Source organism: Halichoeres trimaculatus, unplaced genomic scaffold (genome assembly GCF_033239565.1).
Source record: "Halichoeres trimaculatus isolate MK-OKI-2021-1 unplaced genomic scaffold, fHalTri1.1 fHalTri1_scaffold_13, whole genome shotgun sequence".
Lineage (NCBI taxonomy): Eukaryota > Metazoa > Chordata > Actinopteri > Labriformes > Labridae > Halichoeres > Halichoeres trimaculatus.
In genome coordinates, this window is record NW_027437191.1 from 25,248,339 (window position 1) to 25,271,370 (window position 23,032).

General features: G+C 41.1%; 1 protein-coding gene across 2 annotated transcripts in view; it reads left to right on the plus strand.

The window, feature by feature from the left end:
* The window catches only part of vta1 (vesicle (multivesicular body) trafficking 1), a 59,724-nt gene that overhangs the window by 23,109 nt on the left and 13,583 nt on the right, over window positions 1-23,032 (plus strand). For both annotated transcript variants that reach the window (XM_074684535.1, XM_074684536.1), the window contains exons 2-5: window positions 1,151-1,245; window positions 5,315-5,442; window positions 10,396-10,471; window positions 14,841-14,952. In XM_074684535.1, the coding sequence (XP_074540636.1) occupies window positions 1,151-1,245; window positions 5,315-5,442; window positions 10,396-10,471; window positions 14,841-14,952 (411 nt within the window). The remainder of the gene's footprint in view (window positions 1-1,150; window positions 1,246-5,314; window positions 5,443-10,395; window positions 10,472-14,840; window positions 14,953-23,032) is intronic.

A 23,032-nucleotide genomic window follows, 5' to 3' on the forward strand; every position in this document is an offset into this window, starting at 1 on the left:
TCGTGAGTGGGTTTAACACAGCTGAGCGCTGTCTTCACCAATCAAATGAGCGCCTCTCCTCGCCTTTAAATGCATTGTGGCCAGGGCGCAGCGTCTGATTGGTCTGACTGATCCCCAACACTGCGGAAAGTGTGCTAGAAAGACACGGTAGCAGAGACACTCAGAGCCGCTGTCCCTGCAGCAGGAGAATGGACAGTGAGGCTCATCGGAGGACACGAAGCGAGTCACCGTGTGGGCCAGCTCCTCTCTGATGTTTCTTGGTTTATCTGAGAGCAGATCAGACAGCAGAAGACTGTGCTCTGACTGTCTCATTGAAACACACGGGAGTGTGTGTTGTATAGAGATGTTCACATTTAATATCAAAATATTTCACAAACAATTTTGACACAATCTTTTATTATTTTTTGTTTTTGCATTTTTAAAACAAGGACAGAAAAAGGTGTTTTTTCTGTTATTCCGTATTTCCGTTTCAGTTTTAAAACAGGAAAACAAAAAAACAAGTCAGTTTTTTAGTTTTTTAGATTTTGTTTGAAGACAGAGTAACAACAGAACGAACCATACACGGATTCAAAAAAATATTCTTATTCCTCTTTGACCAAAGCACCCCGACAGACACATGTTCTTCGTGGTTCTTATCAACAGCACAAAAAAATTAAACAAAGCAATATTCCATTGATACTCTGTTTTCTTTCTGGCACGTCAAAGGAGTTTGCCTAAGATCTTTACTGAGGCATCCTTTTTGGTTCACCCAAAGATAATTAACAGTGGGATTGACACGTGCATATAAGTAATACTCTGTTCATTTTTAGAATTGAAAAGTGAAGAAATATACATAAGTTTCTTTTTTAGAACATCCCCACTCCACCAAGTGGCACCCGCTGGGCTAAGAATATGACACAATGCGGAAGTGCTAAAACCTGCCGTCCCTCGAGTGTCCGCTTGAGGCTGGCTTCAGAAGTACTGGAAGTCACATTTTTATTTAACCTTCCTTCTGCTTTGGTTTTCATTCAGCAGGAGACTATATCAAACACTTCATCTTGAAAAATCCATCTGACTTTGTGTAATTTCTCCTCCTTATAATTCAACCATAGCTGACTTTATCAAGGTGGAAAAGAATGTTATTTAATAACCTCCTCTTCTGTCTCTGCAGGTCGTCTGTACTCAATGCAGACAGGCATGAAGCTGGACAGTAAAACTCCAGAGTGTCGGAAGTTCCTCATCAAACTCATGGACCAGCTTGAGTCGGTAAGTTTATTTGATTGTAGAAAAACTCTCAATACTTAATTGTGTTGTCACATTTTACAAGAAATTCATAAAAATCAGGTCAGTACGCTCACATCTGCTCTTCTCTTTTCAACGACATGTTAGGCTTACGCTCGTAACAGTAACGTGGCTTCATCTTTTCGCCGCTTACATAAGACGCTCTGCCGTCTGCTCGTCAACAGGAGCTGAGCTAATTAGACTTTATGGAGCTGTTATGAAGAGCAGGAGGGAGGAGGAAGAGGAGGTAAACATGCTCCAGGGTCCCAGTGGGGGTCAAACAAATGAGGCTTTTATCAGAGAGGAACAGGGGAGGTGACAGAGCTGAAACCACTGAAGGCTTCAGTTTTTATTCCTTAATCATGTTGACCCTCTGGGGATGGAGTCCTCGATAAAACATGGAGGAATATTTGGAAGGACATCTCTAGTTTCTTCTTTTCTTTCTGAGAAAAGAGTGAAGACTGAATCTGTTGAATTTGTAGTATGGCTGTAAAAAGTTTGTTTTTGAAGTCTTAAAGGAAGAAGGAGACACAAGGGGTCCCACAGTGATGCTGTATAGATCCCTCAGAGCTAATTAAAAGAGAATGATCAAGGACACACACATGCAAACACACACTCACACTCTTATAGAGACATCCCTGGAGGCAGGTTTTACTGTGCTTTCAGGGATGGTCGTAACTGTCACACACACATCCTCTGCTTTGAAGTGTGCGTGTGTGTCTGCTGAAACTCCAGCTTGAAGTTTATTTTCTCTGTGCTTTAACATCCGCTAAGTGTTGAGACATCAGGACTCCTGCAGGATGAATAGTTTATGATTAACTTATAAAACAACTAAAACATGGGTAATAAGAGGCACACTTCATTGCTTTAGGTTCATGGACATCCACAGTCTCTGTGTTATCGTATAATTTATACAGGGAAATCAGATGGACACTGGAAGATGGACAAAAAAAAAATCTGCTTGTAACCAGCAAAACATGATGCAAGATGCTAAAACACATCTTAGATAAACAAAAGTAGGCTTCAAAAGTTCATTTGCCCTGTATTATTGTCCTTCAATATTTCAGTTCTACTAAGCCCGAAACTATCATCATTGTGTCTTTAAAGAGGGGGTGTTATGCTGTATTTAAGCTTTATTCAGCACACATTAGAGGTTAAAGCAGCGTTTATTCTCATCCTGCAGCAGATGTGACATTTCTTCTCTTAACATGTCAGATTTCTTATTGAGGACACATTTCAGGCTCCAAGAAGCACCTAAAAGCTGAAGATTCTCTTGTCAGTGGTTATTTAAGTTTTATTCATCTGGTAATTTATCCTTTTGCCAAGGATCCCTGCCTTCTTTTCTCACAGGAGTGGACAGAAAATGTCAAATCAGAGAAATTACACTTTAAAGAGGGGATATTTCACTTTTTTGAAGTCATTATTCTATCCCTCCCGTAGTATCTTAACATGATTTACAGCTCAAAAAATTCCCTATTTTCTCTCCCTGGTGTTTTAGAAAAACCTTATTGCTATCTCTTTAAAGTGATATTCTGGGATGGAACAAGTTGGGTCCTATCACAAGGTTTAGGGCAGAAATTACCCCTACAGCAGTGATTTTGTGCAGCAGAAGCCCAGAGCGCTCACACCAAACATCCCCTCTCTGCTCGTCTGCCGATTTCCTATGCATTCAGATGGGGCCATTTTTTACTTTACCAAAAACACAACTAAACAGACTCCCACTGAAAAACTCTGGTATCGGTCTGCATTCACGTTTTATTTAATTTTCAGCACATTACTTTCACACAAAAACACCGCTAAATAAGGCTCTAGTTCTCATTGTGTCGTAAAACGGCGCTACCTCCGCTGCAGAGCCACAGCTGGCTACGAGGCGCTCGCCGCTTAGTGTACCAGTTCACTTGTGGCGTGCCAGATGTAAACAAACGCAGGTAGTCTGCCAGGACGAAGAGACACGAAGAGAACTATAGCCTTATTTAGCGGTGTATTTGTGTGAAAGTAACGCGCTGAAAATTCTCTAAATAAAGCGTGAATGCAGACCGAGTTTTTCTGTGGGAGTCCGTTTATTTGTGTTTTTGGTCAAGTAAAATATGGCCCTGTCTGAGTGCAGAGGAAACCGGCTGAGGAGCAGGGAGGGGGTGTTTGGTGTGAGCGCCCTGGGCTTCTGCTGCACATAAACACTGCTGTAGGGGTCATTTCTACCCTAAACCATGTGATAGGACCCAACTTGTTCCATCCCGGAGTATCACTTTAAGGCTTTCCACTCAACAAACCCCCATCCCTCTGATTGGCCTTAAAAAGGCAAAGCTATGATCTGACATTGGTGTTTGAGGCCAGTTTGGAGGTCCTTATATGAACTCTTCTTTTTAGCAAGTCTCATAAAGATCTGGTGCAAAACAACCGTTTTGATCAGTTTGTAGTCAGATTCAGCGATTTCTACAACATATGAATATGTAGAGGTTTGAAAATCTGCACGCACATAGCCTGATTATTCAGCATTGATACTTAAATCCATGTTTGAAACATGGCAAAGCAGAATTCCCCTTCTTTGAAGTAATGAAGTCGCTGAGTGAAGGACCAGTGTATCCCTTTTATTTTTGCTGGTTATTATGTACATGAGAGCTGTTTCATAACCAGATGAGTGTATTTACATCACCAAGAGGCCTCAGATTGTCTTTAATTCTTTTACCTTATTTCCATTTATCTATAAAAAGGTCTCAAAGCCCTTTAAATTGACTGTGAGTCGGACTAACGGTCAAACAGAAACCCCCTGAGGAGGAACGAGCCTGAGAGAGAGCAACGAGCTCGCTTTGATCCCAGATTCTTTTTATTCCCTCACCAGTTGTTCTTCTTTCATTCTGCACTCAGCCTGGTGCTTTTACATTCTTTTACTCCTCACACACACACACACACACTCACACACACACACACACACACACTCACTCACACATGGTTTGATTATGTCAGTGAACAGTGTGTCTATTCAGGCTGGTCAGGGTCCACCTGCTGGAAGGAACCAGCGTGTTTTCTTTAGTGGTTTTATAAGAAACCTGAAACATGTTGGACAGAGAGAGATTGGGGGGTGAGGGGGCTTCTCATTAAGGAGGAAATGCAAAGTGAAGTCTAACGGAGTGATATGGAGGCACAGGAGCTGGCACTTTAAAGCCAGGCTGTATTAACCTTACATGAAACATTTTAAAGACGTCTGAGAAATCTTTCTAAAGGGTATTTCTGTATTTTTGAAAAACCTGAGTCCTAGCTTGACAATGTCTAGGGTTTACATTACTCACAGGAATCACACCAGTGGATAACTTTATTTGGCAGGAGTGATGAAACAGGCTGTAATAGCTGCGATGTGAAAAGTGCGTCCACTGAAGGGTCGTTTTTTTGTCCCTGCTGGGCTCAGATTGTCACTCAAAGTGTCTGACACATTACAGAAAGAATCCTTCAAGCTCTTTGATATAAATGATCTGCTGGGTGCTTATTTCAAGAGCTAACAGCTGTTACATCACTGGCTTTTAAGACCCCAAACTACTCTCATAAAATCAGTAACTTTACCAACAAAAGACAATGGTTGCTCATCCATTGCTGACAAGATGTCTTAGATTTTTGACTTCAGCTCAAACAATCAAATTAATCCTGATGCATCGCATCTTTTTGCTGATTTTATCCAGCGTGTGTCATCATTTCTCTTGAGGGAATGTTAAGAGCTGTGCCATCTTTTATTAAACTCTGACATGGTTTTGGTGCCATTGGCCACACATTTCCTGTCCCTCTTTGGCTTTACTGTCAGCAAGGAGCAAAAATAACTTTGATCAAGTCTTTCTTCAAGACTATCTTCAAAACATTGAAGGCTGTTTCACAATTCTTTTGTTTAGTTCAGAATAAAATCGTCATTTAACTATTGGGATATAGTTGCTGTGACATATGTTTGTTTGTATGGTCTTTAGTTTTTCCTGAAAGGATTGTTCCCCATTTTGGATCCTTCACAATAAAAGTTAATGCAAGTTACAGCCTCAGCAAGAGGTTGACTAAAAGTTTGCTTTGTGTTTTCTAGATGAAGAAGGAGCTGAGCGATAACGAATCCATCACTCAGGAGGTGGTGGGGAACGCCCATATCGAAAATTACGCCTTGAAGATGTTCATGTACGCTGACAACGAGGACCGGTCGGGACGGTTCCACAAGTAAGAAGCCATCAGAGACAAACATGACGTAACTACTTTTATTTCCCAGGTTGTTTCTGTTTTAGGGGAAACAGCGATGGCCCACTTTGCCCCCTGCTGGGCCAGGCTGTGTGCTTTACCTCCCTTTACTGAGGGAGTATGAGAAAGAGGAATGAGACAACAAAGAGTGTGTAGAGATGTGTTATGGCTTAACTTTGACAGATGACAGGGAAGTACAAAGTACAAACTCCTTTAGTGAAACATTCAATATGAAGACCTTAAAAAATGTTTCAGTGCTTTACCTATTGAAACCAAACATAATTTTTCTTTGCTTTATGAAATTTTTGAACAACTTAAATCCGCACCTCATGATTCAAGTACTATCAGATTTCAAACTTGACTAAGTCTGCGCTGTGCCTCATAATAACAAAACATTTCAATTGCTTCACAAACGCTTCATGAGACTCGCAGAAATGATGCAATTGCATACGGATCTCCTAACTGGTTCATGAAGTGTTGAAGGTGTATGACTAGGGATGGAGACTAGGGTTAAAACAAACGGTATCATGTTTTGGTACCTAAACAATTTAATATTTAGTACCACATTGACACACACAAAAGTACAGAAAATTGGTACCGTTGAGTTCTGATACTAACTGCTAGGTATCAGGGGTTGGTACCATATCGTTTGAAATGTGAAAGGTACCCATCCCAACCTGGGACCTCATACACCAAGGTCTGCTCATAGCTAGGGGTCGATCAAAATCAATTAATGCATCGAAATATTTCCTCGCCCAATACAATATCCATTTAGCAAATCCTCTGAATCGATTCATCTCCTGGCCAGTGAGGGGGACTAAGCACGTTATTTGCGTTGTATCGGCAAGGGCCACCAGAGACTCAACAACAAAAAAATGGCAGCCAAAGCATCAGCAGCATAAAGCCAGATCTTTCTTCTTTAAAGTCTGACGATTGGGTTGTTTTGCTCCAGAACATGAGGTGACATACCACATATGTTCACATGGGGCATGAAAATCAATAAACGAATCATTCAAATCAAAATCAAATCAAACCGAATCAACATCAAATCGAATCATGACCCAAAGAATCAGAATCAAATTGAATCGTGAGGTTCTTGGAAATACCCAGCCCTACTCATAGCCCCAACAGGCCTCCAGAGGGCTGGCCAATCAGTGGAAAGGGGGTTCGTGGAGCAGGGAGCCTTAAAGAGACAGCAGCTAAATAAAGGTTTTTCAAAGCCTTGTTCCCACCAAGCGGTTCAGTTCAGGTCATCTCTGTTTTGTGGCATTTCCGTTGACTAAAACCGGGACAGTTGGTACCCTCAGTACCAAATTGTACTGATCCAACCCGGACTGCTTGGTGAAAACTTGTGCTTGGGCTTAAAACACCAGTGAGAAGAGAATAGGGACTTTTTTGAGCTGTTAATCATATAAAGGTACGACAGTGGCACCAGAGGATAGATCAAAGGCTGAAAAAAGTAGAATACTCCCTCTTTAAAAACCTCATGATGATGATGATGTTAATGCTGAAACATAAAAGCATAACTCTGAGGGGTAACTGAACTTTTACTGACTATTTTTGCCGCTCATACCAGACTCTACCAGGTTTTCCCAGAGAGCTGAGCAAAATAAAACATGCTTTCTAATCTCTAGGGTCAGGTCTGGTACATTTTATTTGCGTAGCAGAAAAAAAAGCCTCACATATTCCTCTCAGCAGGCGATTCTATCTGCGCCAGCCGTTCCAGACAGCTCGAGAGCAGCAGGTCACTTCTCCTTCCATGGAAGTCCAACGGTTTTCCTCATCTGCAGAACGGCTGCGGAAGCGGGTCAGGAAACAGCCTCAGAGTGCATTTGTGTTTGAAAAATATGCGATAAGATTGTGATTATGGGAATGTGGGTTAAAAAACAGTTCTGAAATAATAAAACAACATTAACCTTTTTAGTGATAATATTTTTCTCCTTAACAGATCCTCCCTTCCAAAGAAAGGTGTCGAGCATTAGACAGGGAAGCGCCACTAATTTCAGGGCTTATAATTTTCCTCCTTAGGCATTCTTTTCCTTCTACTTATCATCTGGAATATAATATGTGGAGACGCCAAGAGGTCTTTTCCTGACAGGAAATATCTGGGAATGCAATAAGTTTTGACAGCAGATGGATTCTTTTATATCTTTCATATGGTAAAACTGCATCCTTTAGAAGGATCCTCTCTGAGTGACTGTTTCATGGCTTTTGTTACCATCCTTATCTCAACCAAGACCCAAAATATCTAATTTGGAAGCATTACATCTACATCTGAGTCTTGAAACTTTAGAGTAAACTTTCCCGATAAACAGAACCCCACAACAGGAAAGTCGGCCTCCTGCCTGTGAGTGGGCGAGAGCAGCAGGTTTCTGTGGATGAATGGACGCAGGCGACAGCTCCTCTGGACGTGTTTTCGCTGTAAACAGACACTTCAGAGGCTCTCTGTCTCCATCAGGCGTGTTTCGGTAGGACTGGGTCATATTTCTGTCCGCTGTAGGGGGAACACAAACAGCACGCCGCTTTACGAGCAGCAGCGGGCTGCCCTAACAGGAGCACCACCGGATGCACACACAGAAACCAGAACATAGTGGTCACATGTAAATAAAAACAGGTTTACTCTACATAAAACACATGTTCACATTCATGCCTCTTTCACACACACACACACAGACACATGTTGAGATGAATGCTTACGGGAACTCTGGTGGAATAAGAAACTTCCTCTGACATGTCGAGGCCACTGATCAGCAGCTCTTACCAGGACTTCACAAGGACTTCATTCATACTCCTTAACTTCACTGTGTGTGTGTGTGTGAGTGTGTTTAGTAAATGTGTGCGTGTCGTTATGGGAAATCACTCCTCACCATGTGCCGGTAAATTTGAGCTGTGGCTGCTCAGTTTATCCAATTTAAAAACCAAAGAAACTTGAGCCTAGAAACACAACTTTAACATTTTTAATCACTCAGTGAGCTCTGTGCTGTTCATGTATGACGATAGTTTGAGAAGTAAGATGTTGATCTAGACATACACTGATCTATCTTTTTATCTCGACTGTTGGAAAGGTTTAATCTTGTTCAGGAAATCCAGTTTGTGTGTCTCCTATTTCTTTAAAAAAAAAAATCAACCTATATTGAAGTGACCAAATCCTACAATGAAAGGCCACGTTACAAGTCTTGGGATCAGTTTTGAAGATAAATTTCAATCTCATGGAAGTTAACTTAAGAAAGTTAAACAGAGGTTAAAGCTGTAATTTACTTCACGATAGACTTTCATTTATGCTGCAGCCATTTTTCGGACCCAACCTTGAACACAACTTAAAATGATACTCCGGGATGGAACAAGTTGGGTCCTATCACAAGGTTTAGGGAAGAAATTACCCCTACAGCAGTGTTTTCGTGCAGCAAAAGCCCAGGGCACACGCACCAAAGACCCCCCTCCCTGCTTCTCTGCCGGTTTCCTCTGCACTCAGACAGGGCCATTTTTTACTTGACCAAAAACACAAAAAAACGGACTCCCACCAAAAAAATCTGATATCGGTCTGCATTCACGCTTTACTTAGAGAGTTTTCAGCGCGTTACTTTCGCACAAAAACACAGCTAAATAAGGCTCTAGTTCTCATCGTGGCATAAAACGGCGCTACCTCCGCTGCAGAGCCACAGGTGGCTACGAGGTGCTCGCCGCTTAGTGTATCAGTCTGCGCGCGCAGCGTGCCAGATATAAACAAACGCAGGTAGTCTGCAAGGATGAATTATGCAATAACAATGTAAAGATGAGTAATTATGAGAGCGAGGACGACCTGCCATTCACTTTGAGTAAAGCGTGAATGCAGACCGATATCAGATTTTTTCAGTGGGAGTCCGTTTATTTGTGTTTTTGGTCAAGTAAAATATGGCCCCGTCTGAGTGCAGAGGAAACCAGCAGAGGGGAGGGAGGGGGTGTTTGGTGCGTGTGCCCTGGGCTTCTGCTGCACAAAAACACTGCTGTAGGGGTAATTTCTGCCCTAAACCATGTGATAGGACCCAACTTGTTCCATCCTGGAGTATCACTTTAAAGGCCAACTTCGTTTAGGGAGCATACTTGCCTCTATCATGCCAACTTAAGCAACAAAATAATTAAGATGTTATTATCACGTCCAAATTTAACAAGAATTGTACTTTACCTTCACAATAGCTTCTCAGACCACAGAAAGTTGTAAATCTCAAATCTAGTCTATTCTGTTATATAAGCGATAGTTTTTTTTTTTCCAAGTCCAACCTTAGTACCCCATTTAAACCATGTAACCCCATTTTGTTAAGCTGCGGTGGTTTGAAAATGTGCTATATAAATGAACGCTTACCTTTACTTACAGGAATACATTTGAAAATGTACAAAAACAAGATTTACATCATAATCATGATAGTTATCTTCCCTCTTTCAGTGTTTCTGAGGGTATCCTTTCTTGTTTTATCATTCTTTTATTGAAAACCATTTAACATTTTCTTTGATTTGCTGGTTTAATAGACTGTCTGTTAAGGATAGAAGAAGTCTGAACCAGAGAGTAAAAGTCCGCTCCAAGATCACTGTAGTTCAGCTGATGGACTTCAGCTTCCTCTGGAAGAAACGTGTGGTCCAGATATCAAGAGGAAGAAGTGATCAGCCTTGCCACATTCTCTCCTCTGACTTTTCTCTTACGCCTTTAGGGCAGCACTATCATACATCCCCAAGGAAACCAAACAGATACTCAAACTCATTGACTCATTCAGCTAAATGAAATGCTGAGAGGTCAACAAAAACTATTTTTGGTTTATGCTCTTTTAGAGTGTCATACTTCTTAATGCTTCCTTGACATTGGATTTATTATATTCATTGCTGATCTATTTTCTTATATCAGGCCTTCAATCCTTGCCTGATATTTTCTCAACACTCTTTCTCTTTCTCCTTTTCTGCCTCCAGGAACATGATCAAGTCTTTCTACACAGCCAGTCTGCTGCTGGACGTTTTGTCAGTGTTTGGGGAGCTATCAGAGGAGGTAAGAAGAAAAAAATGTCAGCGATCTCTCTAAGTCACTGCTGCAGGCTGTCGCAGTGGACAGCAATAAAGAGCAGAGGAAAAATAAAAGATTCTGCCACAAATCAATGACCCTTTCTGTTGCACACACTCATGAAGATCTTGTGTGAAAAAAACAGAAGGATCTGTCAGAGTATAATGAATATAAACTAGATAAGACCCCTTACTTTCAGACAAACCAAACAATGGCTCTGCAGAAGGTTCCCTTACACATCCAGAGGATAAAAAGCTGCAGCTTGGTTGGATACTTCTCTCTTAGATATTTTATATTAACCTCTTAAAACCTCTTACACACAAAAAAAAGCTGTGATTTATCTAAATAAAAGCCTGATCTTTTTTAGTTTTTTTTAACCATCAGAGCAATCCTTGGTGCACTCAGGTGCTCCTAATCTGGTCATAGGGCTTTCAGATAAACCCAGACTTCATCAGAACCCAGTCTTAATGAGTCTATAAATAAAATATGACAAACTCTGGTTTGGTGTTTGTTGCTGACAGACTGCAAATAAATCAGGATGTTTCAAAAATCGAAACAGACTCCTAGTGTGCAGCCAAACTGTGTTCAGAACTACAAAACTGTATTTGTGGAGGACATCAAAACACTCCTAGAAACACTAAATATGTTTCTAGGTGTTAATGGATGTGACTCAAAAGCAGGTTGAAGTTCTGGGGTCTTTGTCTCTGATTGAAGTCCAACTTGAGTCCTTAAAACTGATGATTGAATTTGGACTTGGCTTGAGTATAGACTTAAAATGGACAGCACGACTCAACAAAGCACAAGTGTTCATGTTTTATTTTTGGTGAAAAAAATGGTTTTGTTCAATTTAATTTGAGCCACATTCCTCTGACAAGTCCAGAAAAATGTCATACCTTAAGATATAAAAAGACAAAAATAACACCTGAGTTGTTTGTAAAGAGTACAAAAAAAACAGAGAATCATTTTTATTTTGAAAAAAAAACAAAAAAAAAAACACTTATTCTTACCCCATTGCCGTTTTTTTTTTTACTTTTTGCAAGCGTTATTTTTATCTTGTGATGTTTTGAAAAAATAATTCTGCTTGCAAACACTTTCTTAGATTTTGGGTTTTGCAGGTTTGACCCCTGTGTTCAGGGAAAAGTATCATCTCAACAAAATAAAAGCCCTTGTTTTTTAATATTTGACACTAAATGAAAACATTCATAGGTTATACAGAGTGACTGTGTCAAATTACAGAGTTTCAAAACTTAAGACGCTTATTTAGGCTATGGACTATAAAAAATACACAAACTCATCAGGAGCTAAAATTGTCCATGCTAGCCACATCAAGGTCTTTCTCCACTTTGTGTCCCAGTCACTCTGAAGCCATTAAAACATCAACAGGACACTTACAGCGTGCGGTCGCACTGAGTGTGGCCTGATGGTCACACACAGACACACTCAGAGTCACACAATGAGTCCTCACAGCCCTGTAGACAGGGCCCTGCAGACAGTCAGTCAGCAGTGATTGGGTTTCAGGCGGTAAAAAGAGGTTTTCAGCAGCCTCCAGGCCGAGATGAGTGCAGTCAGGGATCAGGCGTGTTGGCACTTTGTTACATAACGCTGTCGCCCATCAGGAGCTCTTAGTCTCTGTCACAGCTGCTGGGCTGTTCTGAGGTCTAAAGAGCAGAGAGGAGAAGAAACCAAGCCTCTGACCTACCTGTCAAAACTTCCAATCCCTACCTGGCAAACACATACACACACGCCAAACACACACGCACATACACAGCGTGTTCCTGCAGAAAGCCATATATATACATTATCTTATTGTTCCTGCAGACTGTGACAGCACTGAATCACTGCAGACAATAGCAGAGTTCACCATCTGTCTCACTGCTCCAGTGTGGATTATCTCTGTGCACCATGAGTCAGTGAGCCCTGACAGGGACAATGTCTGGCTATACAGAAGTTTATCATCCATCCAGCATACAGAGAATAGGTATTTATGTTCAGTTTCACAGACAACAACCTGTGAAAAGGTCAGATGCTTGTGAGAAAGTGAAAATTCTTGATGAAACTGTCCCATATTTGAGTCATGAGCACCAGCCCCCAACCTAGAAATCTCATGTTTTGTTTGAAAATACTTTTACAGTGAGTCAGCTGTCATGTGAAGTCTAATATCAGTGACATCAAGGATCCCGTCCCTCCATAACATCACTGCTGTGTTGTTCCCGTGGTTAGAAACGACCTCCAAGTCTCTTTTTAACGCTGGGAGCGGAGCTAAAACAACAGCCTCTCCTCTGAACAGATTTCAGCGCTCCTGCTCGTCATTGTTTCTGAGCAGCTGCTGAAAACACAGCACTTATCTGGTAGAAGCAGCGACTTCTCCATTCACTCTTATCAGCGGAGTGTAAACCTGCAGCCCTTGCCTCCTCCTGGTGCCCCAGTTAACCCACTCTGGTCACCCTTTCCCTTCCTTTGCATCCAAACACCCTTCTTTTCAAAGCATCCTCAAAGCCGTACATTTGGCGACTGTAGACTGTGGATTGCTCTCTCTGGGTGAGGAGCAAGGCTTTGACCAAAGTGAAGAAGTTTAAGTATCTCAAAGTCTTGTTCTAGAGTTAGGGCATAAGGGGTAGTGAGATGGAGGGACTAAGTGGTCCCTCTTGCCTGGGAACACCTTGGGATCTCAAAGAAGGATCATAGAAATGTTGCAGGGGGGTGGGATGTCTGGGTTGATGTATTGGACTGCTGTGGACCATTACAGCATTATTGTGTTCTTTATCTTTATTTACACCTAAAGTTTTAGAGCCCCTAACTTTTCCATTTTTCTTTTTTAAAATGATTACCTTTAATGTCGTTTGTACTCTGAAGTCAAAGTATGGAAAAAATAACCAGAAGAAGTTCGTCTAAATGTTGGTCATTTGTTGGTTTCTTTGCTTTTTCCTCTTTTGTTCAATTCATCCCAAACCAGCTCCACAGGGTTTAAGTCTGCAGACTCAGACTGTGCTGGCAGTGCCCTCCATGTCTTCAAGCTGATCTTCTTTTTTATTCTTAAAGTGATTCAGGAGGAGCTTAGGCTGATGTTTGGGCTCATTACAACACAGACCCCTAGATCTTTAAACCAACCCCATGTTTCCATTTGACATCACACACTGAGGAACCATCCTTTCCTTAGCCTAATCCACGTAGGGTGTACAAAAATCCTGCATGATGAAGCAAAGAGTTCAAACTTTGATTCATTAGTTCATAGCTCCACCTTCATGTCTTTGGTAGTCTATTAGTGGTGTTTGATGGTCCAGTCAGCCCCTCTTTCTTCTTCTGACTCTGTCTTAGTGATGGACATCTTTATTTCTGCAGTCTGACCTGTCAGAGTTGCATCTGAAAGTCTTCTCTTCACAGTAACTGAAACTGAGACTAAGACACTACCACCTGTTTGAAGTGGTTGACTCTCAGAAACTGGTCTTCTGATTCTGGTTTGGCTTTGGCTCTGTCAGACCTCTTTCTGTCAGAGTTACCAGTCCCAGTTTGTGAGTGTCTGGATGCTAAAGGAAACTCAATTCACTGAGCTCACCTTGACTTTCTTTGACTTCATTTTTCCGGACAAAAGACCTCTTTCTATAAATCTTCTGATGCTCCATCTCTATTTCATTATTACTCTTTTCCTGCTCATTTTTAGATCATTACATGTGTTACAGGCCCAGCCCTGCCCCTTTTAACACGGTGGCTATGTGTATGACGTAGAGTGTGAGCGTAGGGTCTGAGTGCATGGTGTGTGACTGTTTTTCTTTTGGTTAATAGCAGTGTGTCCAGATAGCATTCTGGCCCAGACACAGCGAAGTGTTCTGCTTTCCTTAAGAAATAGACCCCAGTTACCAGCAACAAGTAAAGAAGCGTGAACCAGCTCCCCCTACTATGGAGTAGAGATAGTCTGAAGTCAAGGAAGCAACACTGTGGGCTTGTCCAGGATCAGAGTTTACCCAAAAGAGGAGGAGAGGAAAAACAAGAGATGACAAAATGGAAGCACTTGGAAGTAATGCTAATGTTGCAGTGAAGGGGCACATGAAGCTAACTAGCTCAAACATTAGCAGCAATCCTTTTTTTTATAAATTAAAGAGACAGTTGCGAGCATATATGGACTCGGTCAATCCAATGAGCAGCAGATACGTCGGTGGCGGAGAGAACAGCAACCCTTTGGTTAGCACGGAGCTATAGTGTATAGCTACCTCTTCCAGTTCCCAAATACCCATTTGTTCTGAGCCTTACCCTTCCGAAGAATAACTCTTCAACCCTCATCTACCCCTTTTCCTTAAACCAGCTCCTGAAACAACCATTAACCCAAATATCTCTCTCTATCCTCTTATTTCACTTCCACCAGAACATCCAGCACAGGAAGTACGCCCGCTGGAAGGCTACCTACATCCACAACTGTCTGAAGAACGGAGAGACACCTCAGTCTGGGCCTGTGGGCATGGAGGACGAGGAAGCAGGTGGGACACACTGATATCCCACTGGACCACACACACACTTCTGCATAAACACACACACATCTCTGTGCACCATATTATGAAACCTTTCCCCCTGTTCTGATTTAGTTTGCTCTTTAAAGAACATTGAGGTTAACTTCCTTTACTGGCATGGTTTGGTCTTTCTCCTGGTGTGTGTGTTAGAGTGTGTGAATGAACCGTGGGTCTGCATTGTGTTTCTTATCAAGTCTCAGACTATTACAGGAAATTCTTAAAGTACAAAACCAGGGACTTGAGGAGATAAGAAGTAGGAAGAGAGACAATTAGTCATGTAGTGAGTTCTCTTGTCGGAACCAAGTCTGCGTTTGAAAGAAATGAAAGTGTTATAGCCATATAGGAATATTGTCTTCAACCTGCCAATGAAAAATAAAGCATCCACTTCCACTTTGAAACCAATTTTAAAAGTTGAGAAGCTAGCGCCATGTTAGCTTACTACAAGATATGAATTGAATAAAAGCATTTAGCATTTCTTTTTTTGCTCATGATTGTTGATTTAATTTGATGATAGTTGTTAGCTTTGCTTTGTAGTGGTTGTTCATTTCGTTGTTTGTTTTGGCCGAGTTGTTGATTTTGCTGTCCTTTTTATTTCTGGTTATTAGTTTGTACTCTTCGGTTGTTGTTACTAACTAAATGTTTCAGAAAAAAGAGGACACAGTAAAGCCCAATAAACTCTTCATATCACCACAGCATATTCATGTAAGAAACATTTCAACAATCATATTTATTTTTTAAAGTTTGACCACAGCTCATCTGGAGTGACTGGGGAGACTGAGTTTTAGACCAATAAAGCAGCCAGTCACCAGGGAGAGCAGTTTTTGTGGTCTTACATTGAGTCCAGCAAGATGATGTCCATTTTTTATTCAGTCTGGGTGGTTTGCCCAGACCTCTGATGTCATCTTGCTATGTGCAACTTTATTGTTTCTCTATCCACTCCTGAGGTTTACAGTTAGACTGTGAGTCCTATCAGTGTTGGATGATGGGTGTTGGTGTTTGAATGATATTTGGTTTAGTTTTTTGTATTTGATTGAGATGTTGGTTTTTATTGGGTTTTCTCATGTTTGTTGGTTCTGTGGTTTGTATTTAGATACTTCTGGCTCTTGGTATTAGGCTCACAGTGCATTGATAGGGTCTGTTCCTCTGTATGTGTTAAGTCTGAGCTTTCCCACTGTGTGTGTTGATGCGTGAGATTGCTCTGATATTTCAACTATTATTCTCCACTCCCCTTGTATCCAGCGTGAAGTCTGTGACCTTTCTCACGTCGAAAAGCTCTGGCCTCCACTGCCAGACATCCACCATAAAACATAACCTTTGGGGGAAGAAAGCTCCGGAAAACACCTCGAGATCCTGAACAGATTGACCCAATGAACAACAAAATGGCTGTTAAGGCCTTTAAAGTTCATGCAGTCTGAGAAACATGTGTTGGGAAAAGCAGGTCAGGGATATAACCTTTTTAAACGCTGGGACGGGGGCTGTTTCTCCCAGTAGGTCAGCGTTTTAGCAGCGTCACATTAGACGTTGCAAACAGTGGTTTATGCTGTCAAATTGTCCATTTTATCCTTTACTCAGAGCTTTCCATGTTAGTGTTTTGGCAGGTTGTAATTCAACTTGAAGTCTGCATCACTTCAACAAACAAAACACCAAACATCTGACCTTAGCATCTGTTATCTCCGTATAATTAAAAGCACTATTACAGCCATGCTGCAGAGGGCTTTTAACAATCTGTGCAAATTACTTTCCCTTCCTTTTGTGCTCCCTGTCATTGTGCGTGGATTAAACAACAGTTCTTTGGCTTTTAAGTCCTCTTACGTTGTAACTTTGGAAGCTTTGAGGCCGTTTACATGACAATGGTTTTAGGACAAAATGCAAAAGTTTCGTCCTCTCAAAAAGTGAAACTTTTAAACGGCCTCCAGAGTGGACTTGTTACGGAACGTCGCAGTCACTGTTGCCATACAAACAGCAAGCCAGAGTTTTCATTGGAAATGCTGACATCACACTTGCCTTTGCGCATGCCCACAACAGTACAACAAGACTGTTGGTAAGACTGCCGCAGAGTACCGTGTTATGCTTCTGCTGCTGGATCCACTGAATCTGCTGTTGCACCACTTCTGCAACCCTGCTTTGGTGAAAATCTATCTGCACTGTGACTCTTATCTTAAAATCTGTTTTAAAATCTGTTTAAACTTTTTTTTTTCTTTTAATCTTATTTTGTTTTATTGTGTCTTATTAATTTTAATCTGCTTTTATATTGAATTTTAATTGTTGTCTTTTGATTTGTTTTCTCTATGAAGCACTTTGATTTGCCTTGCTGAAGTGTGCTATATAAATAAACTTGCCTTGCCTTGCCTGCCAAAAGCCTCTCCTGGACAAGACAGTTGTAGTGCCACCTACAGGCCTGGCATGCTTACTACAGCGTTTTAGTCCCTCAGTGTTTCTGTGTAAACAGATTTTTTTCAATGCTTTTTTTGCTTTGAAAGTTTAGTGTGGAATTGTTAACACTTCACACACTCAGTTGTCACCATATTGGATGCATAGAGGAATGGATAAAACAATGGTTGATGGATGTAATCAGTGAAAAGAACAACCTGTGAACAGTTGTGATTGCGATTGTAGTTTCCGCTGAGTGTGAAGCTGTAGTTTTTGATTTGGACACCACCACCCTGCAAGATTTGTACTCGGTTTGGCCTCTCAGACGCCATGTCCACATGTAGCCAGGTATTTGGGAAACCGCTTATATTTTTCTACATTTAGGCCTGTTGTCCACACAAAGCCGGAGTTTGACATCACTGAAAATGATGCACTTACTGAAACAGTGCGCTTTTCCAGTAAGTGCAGAGTGTACACAGTGCACTTCATGTGAATGTACAGGATTTGGGACACAGCATAGGTTGTTTTTGCTTAAGAAAGACAGAAACTATCAAAACATACTAAGACATTAGACAGTTATTTCCTTACCCTGACTCATCTACTGATTGTTGAAGCCCTAAAGAGATCCTGATTGGTTTCAACCTTCTAAGAATTAAAATGTTTTCTCAATCATAAAGGGATGGCTTTGACTGACAGCAAACTTCCTACAGTGTTGCACTTGATTTAGAAAGTTGTTCGATTTTCAAGATAATTCCTCGACTCCTGTGACTCGAGCCAGGAGGAGATTTGTACAGGGTCGCTTGGGACTCTGCAGCATCTGGACTCGATTTTAGATTTCACTTTGAGGGCTTAGGATTGCGTCAGGTTCCCTTTAGGCGGGCCGAAGTGAAACGCATGTTGACACAAAGCCCTCTGGGCTCACAGACGTTTCGCTGAGCGTACTCTTCATGTCGGTGAACTCATGTTGATGAATTCTTCATTTAAATAAAGACCATCTGCTCCAACACGCCCTCTTACACCTCATACATGTGTGTGTGTGTTTGACCCCGACATCACCTGCTGGCCAATGACATCACTTCAGGGAAGCCACAGCTGCACATGTACAGTAAACACACACGTTAACAGCATGTATGCGTGGACAGCTTCATTCTTTGCTAACTTTACGTCCCTCAAGCTCTCTGAGCCGTCCTTTACTCCCAGGTTTCTTTAAGCTCCGTATGTCAGTGATGACATCATTAAAACTTATTCCCACTGATGGATAACACAGCCAGCACACAGCTGATAACATCCACCCAGCGCGTGTGTGGGGTGTTGCTTTCTTTTCTCTGCTTCAGGATCATTTTTCAGAGTTTCAGTCCTAGTGTGTATGTCTTTTTGTGTGACACATGTCCCTCGATCATAAAGCATTCCTGTCTGAGATAATCGTCCAAGAATTGTCATTGTCATAAATCCTGTCGTGATCCTGTCCCAACCCAATACATGGACTTGCAGTGATGAAAGTGGAGCTGCACAATTTTTTTGTATCGTGTTCTAACAATTATCAATAGTGAAAATACTTTCTAAAATTTTTGAGTTTATTAGATTCATCTACCTTAGTCTCTTAGTTTTAACTCTGCATGTGAGAACTTCCCCCCGCCGGGTAGCTTTGGGTGTTCTGGTGATCTCTGGAATGAGTCAAAGGTTAGTGATAAAATCCTCAGGGAATCCAAAAGTTCCTGTTGGGTGTAGGATATTAGGGTGCATATCCGACAGCGTACCCAGGTTGAGCAGGAAAATTACTGCAGAGTTGCAGAACTAGGAGAGATACTGGGCCTTGCGTTGCAGCCCCCTGAACTTCTGTGCATGCCTAAAACTGAGGATGCCCTGAACGTAATTCTCAAAAGATGTTGCAAGTCCAGGTATGTAAGTATTAGACACCAACCTGGCTACCTCATGTTTTTTTTTTCCTGTCATTGAAAATTTTGTTTTGCCACAATTTGGATTTCAACTTCAGCTGGCCTGAATCATCCCAAATTGGAAAGTAAAGGCATCAACCCCATGTGCTGCAAGTCTTAGTAGAAACAAGAGAAACATTTGTCAAACTAATCACATCATGTTTAAAATCGCCTTGCATGTGCTGTACAGTTTCAGTGAGACAGAATGAGAAACCTGCCTGCCTGTCTGTCTCTCTCTCCATGGATATTTATTTGTTCTTTTAAAGCCCAGAAACAGCGAAGCACCTTTCCTCTGTTAGTGAATTATGCTGTGTGTTGTTGTAGAAGATTTTGGCCGTATCAAATAGATCACGAAAAGATTGTAGTGCATAAATGCATTCACATGTCTGTTGGACTGTTTTAATGTTCTAGTCATATTTCCACGCTGCTGTCATTTAAGCTAAGAGACTGTCCTGTGTTTCTTTATTTTGGCCTATTTTCACCCATATGTCCTTTGAGAGTTATCGTATGCTGTGCATGTTTTCTGTAACAAAGCTAAGTGTAACCACAGTTCCACATCAATGTACCTTATGTAGGGATGCACAATATTGGATTTTTGCTGATATCTGAAATGCAGATATATCGAAACCCCTTTTGGCCAATACCGATAATCACAAGCATGTTTGTTTTTTTCACTGTAAAGAAAGCTAAGTCTATCCTGTACTGGAATTTATATGTTACTCTAATTGTGACAGTCTTATTTGTTTAAGAAACACACATAAAACGAGACAAAAAAAAAACATTTGATTTTACCATAAATAAGAAATTTATTATTTTTTCAAACTCAAGACGTTCAGTATTGAAATACAGAAAAATAATTTCTTTAGATCACATGAACTTTAAATGTACAATGTATTTTTAAACATAACCAAGTTGCATTTGATTATTTTAGAGCTACTGTAACAACCTGGTGACAGACACAGAGCTCTGCAGTGCAAATAAATGAAGTGCTACATTTTATTTAAGGAGCTTATTTTTCAGATGGAAAATAATAATAATCCTAACTGAATAGCACCTTATCGGCTGTGCATATTGGCAGAAATTTTCATATCTGCCGATACCGATAAACGTGTTTTTAAGCTTTTATCAGCCGATACCGATATTGTGCGGATAATATCGTGCATCCCTAACCTTATGTTATTATTTTACCATCAAATTTACAAGGTTGGGTGAACTCAGGGCACTCCGTTATGCTGATGCATCGGCAGCTAATCCTGCTCAGTGACGGCAAACGTGAATGATCGGATGAGGTGGTAAGTTAAAATGCCGATATCACCAATCAGTTATGCCAAACGCCGTCAGATACTTGAGATCACATTGGAGACCTTTCTAGATAAAAATAATTGCTTCTGACTCTTCTTTTAGTCAGTTATGTGAAGTGGAGTGCTTGTCTTCATCCAGCTACCGTACCATCCTGCAAAAAAATAAAATCTTATGAGGTGTTTTTGTCTTATTTTAAGTAAAAATTGTCTCGTTATACTTGAAATGAGTCACATTCAACCAGTCAGTCCAGAAAAATGTCTTTGTTAAAGTTATTTAAAGACAAAGATGAGGTCTGAATTGCTTCTGACAAGAAAAAAAGAAAGGTCTGCCGATGGAACAAGAAAATTCTGCTTGAAACTAGAATAATGTCTTAACACAAGTAACTTTCTCTTGTTCCATTGGCATTTTTTTGACTTGTTACAAACATCTCAGACCTCATTTTTGTCTTTAAAGAACATGAAATAAGACATTTTTCTGGACTGGTCAGGTGAATGTGGCTCATATTTGATCTTAAAAGACATTTTCTACTGAAAATTAAACAAAAATTGTTTAATAAGATTCCAGTTTTTTCCAGTGTAGCAGGGACTTAGATTCTGTTCCAGGTTCACCATTAGCTGCTGAAGTTCTCTGTCTGCTACCTGGAAAAAGGGGATCACCAAGTTTAGGTCCTTGGAAAATCTGACTTTGGATTTGTAATAACAAGTTTTTAAAATTGTTTCTGTGATTTCTGGGTCATGCTTCTCTGTATTTTTATCAGGACTCAGTGATGTTGAGTCCTCCACAGGTGAAAAGTCTGTTTGACCTTTAATTTAGTCTCACTGCAGGCCCTACACCCTCCACCCCGCAGAGATCTGAACCCATGTAAGTGGGTTAATTAACCTCTGGAGAGCAGAGCGACTGTGACACACACTCTCTCACCAACATACTAATATAGTCGCTGTACTTACAGAAAGACCATTGTCTCTCAGCAGCTGTGGTCTGACTTTCCATTGGCTGGGAGGGGGGGACGTGTTTAGCAAAAGGAAAGGAATGGAGGGAGGATGGAAAGTGGAGGTTTGGGGCAGAGAGAGAAAGAAGCTCTCAATGCTGACATGTAAAAATATCAAGAATGTGTTCTGTGACCTGGTTATTGGAGGGAAATGTTGGCAAAGGGTTAAAAAATCCAAACAGTAATGTAGGCGACAGAGCAAGAGACACAATAACTCAGCAAAGTTGGAAGGAAACAGAGGGACTTCTCTGAAGTTAGAGAGCGCTGTGTGAAGCTGTAAACATCCAGTAGACCTGAAATCCTCATGACCAAAATAATAATCCTAATATGGCCTTTTTTAGACTCCTCAAACATCTATTTAACTTCAGGTAAACAAACATCTGACAGGTGAAACCTCTGAGTCATACAAGCACGAACAAAGTGAAGGGGTGTATTCAGCCAATGAGCTAAAGTTAGCAGCTGGACTCAAACAAAGAGCTGAAGGGACACAGATGTTTGACTATAAACTGCTTCATCTGTGTTTAAGCTGGTTTTAATAAGCACGTCTGTCTGTTTTAGAGAGCAGGAAGCCTTTGCAGTAAAAGTCTGGTTGGAAGAGCTTCTCTCCGAACATCCTCCATCTCCAGGATAACGCCTGAGACACGGTCTATATGTAAAAGTGCTTTATTCAACATTTACCAGCTGAGCATGCGGTTCAGACTGCTGATAGTTCTGCATCCAGCTCAAAAACATGAATTCAGACCTCAGTATACATTTAAAAAGCAAGACTTGACAGACAATTTATAAGTCAGGTGATAACTAAACCACCAAATCAATGTTTTGAGGGGAAACTGTGATGTATAGGTCAGTGATGTTGCCTCATTAAGCAAAAGTCCCTGGTTCAGCTTCTCGGCTGTGCAGGAACCTGTCTGTATGGTTTGTATGTTCTCCCCTCACATACGTGGCCTCCTACTACAGTTCCAAAAACATCCTCATCAGGTTAATTGGTGACTCAAACTTACCTGTAGGTGTGAGTACATGCTGAACCGTCATTTGTTTCTGTTTGCCTGTGATTGGCTGGCAGCCTGTACAGAGTCAACCCTGCCTCTGAATGGATAGGTTCCAGGCCCCCTGTGACCTCAAACTGGGTAGGGGTAGAGTTAGTGGATGGCTGTTACATTTTTTAAGAGATACAGGGTTGATTTGATTGTCCATACCTGGTATCCCAACCTTTTATTGGACTGTTTTAGTTCCATTAGTTAGTTCTGTCTGTTTCAGTTAAAAAAAAAAAGAAAGAAAAGAAAAGAAAAGAAAGGAAACATAAGTAGCCTTGATTGTGAACTCTAAGGCGTTCACACACCCTCCTGTCAAACTTTTGAAACCACAGCTTCTTGTTTTTCAGATGCTTTTTTTGGGCTTTCCATCATCAGACTTCGCATTTTCCAGTTCAGTTACAGCTGCTTAATTTCTCCACTGC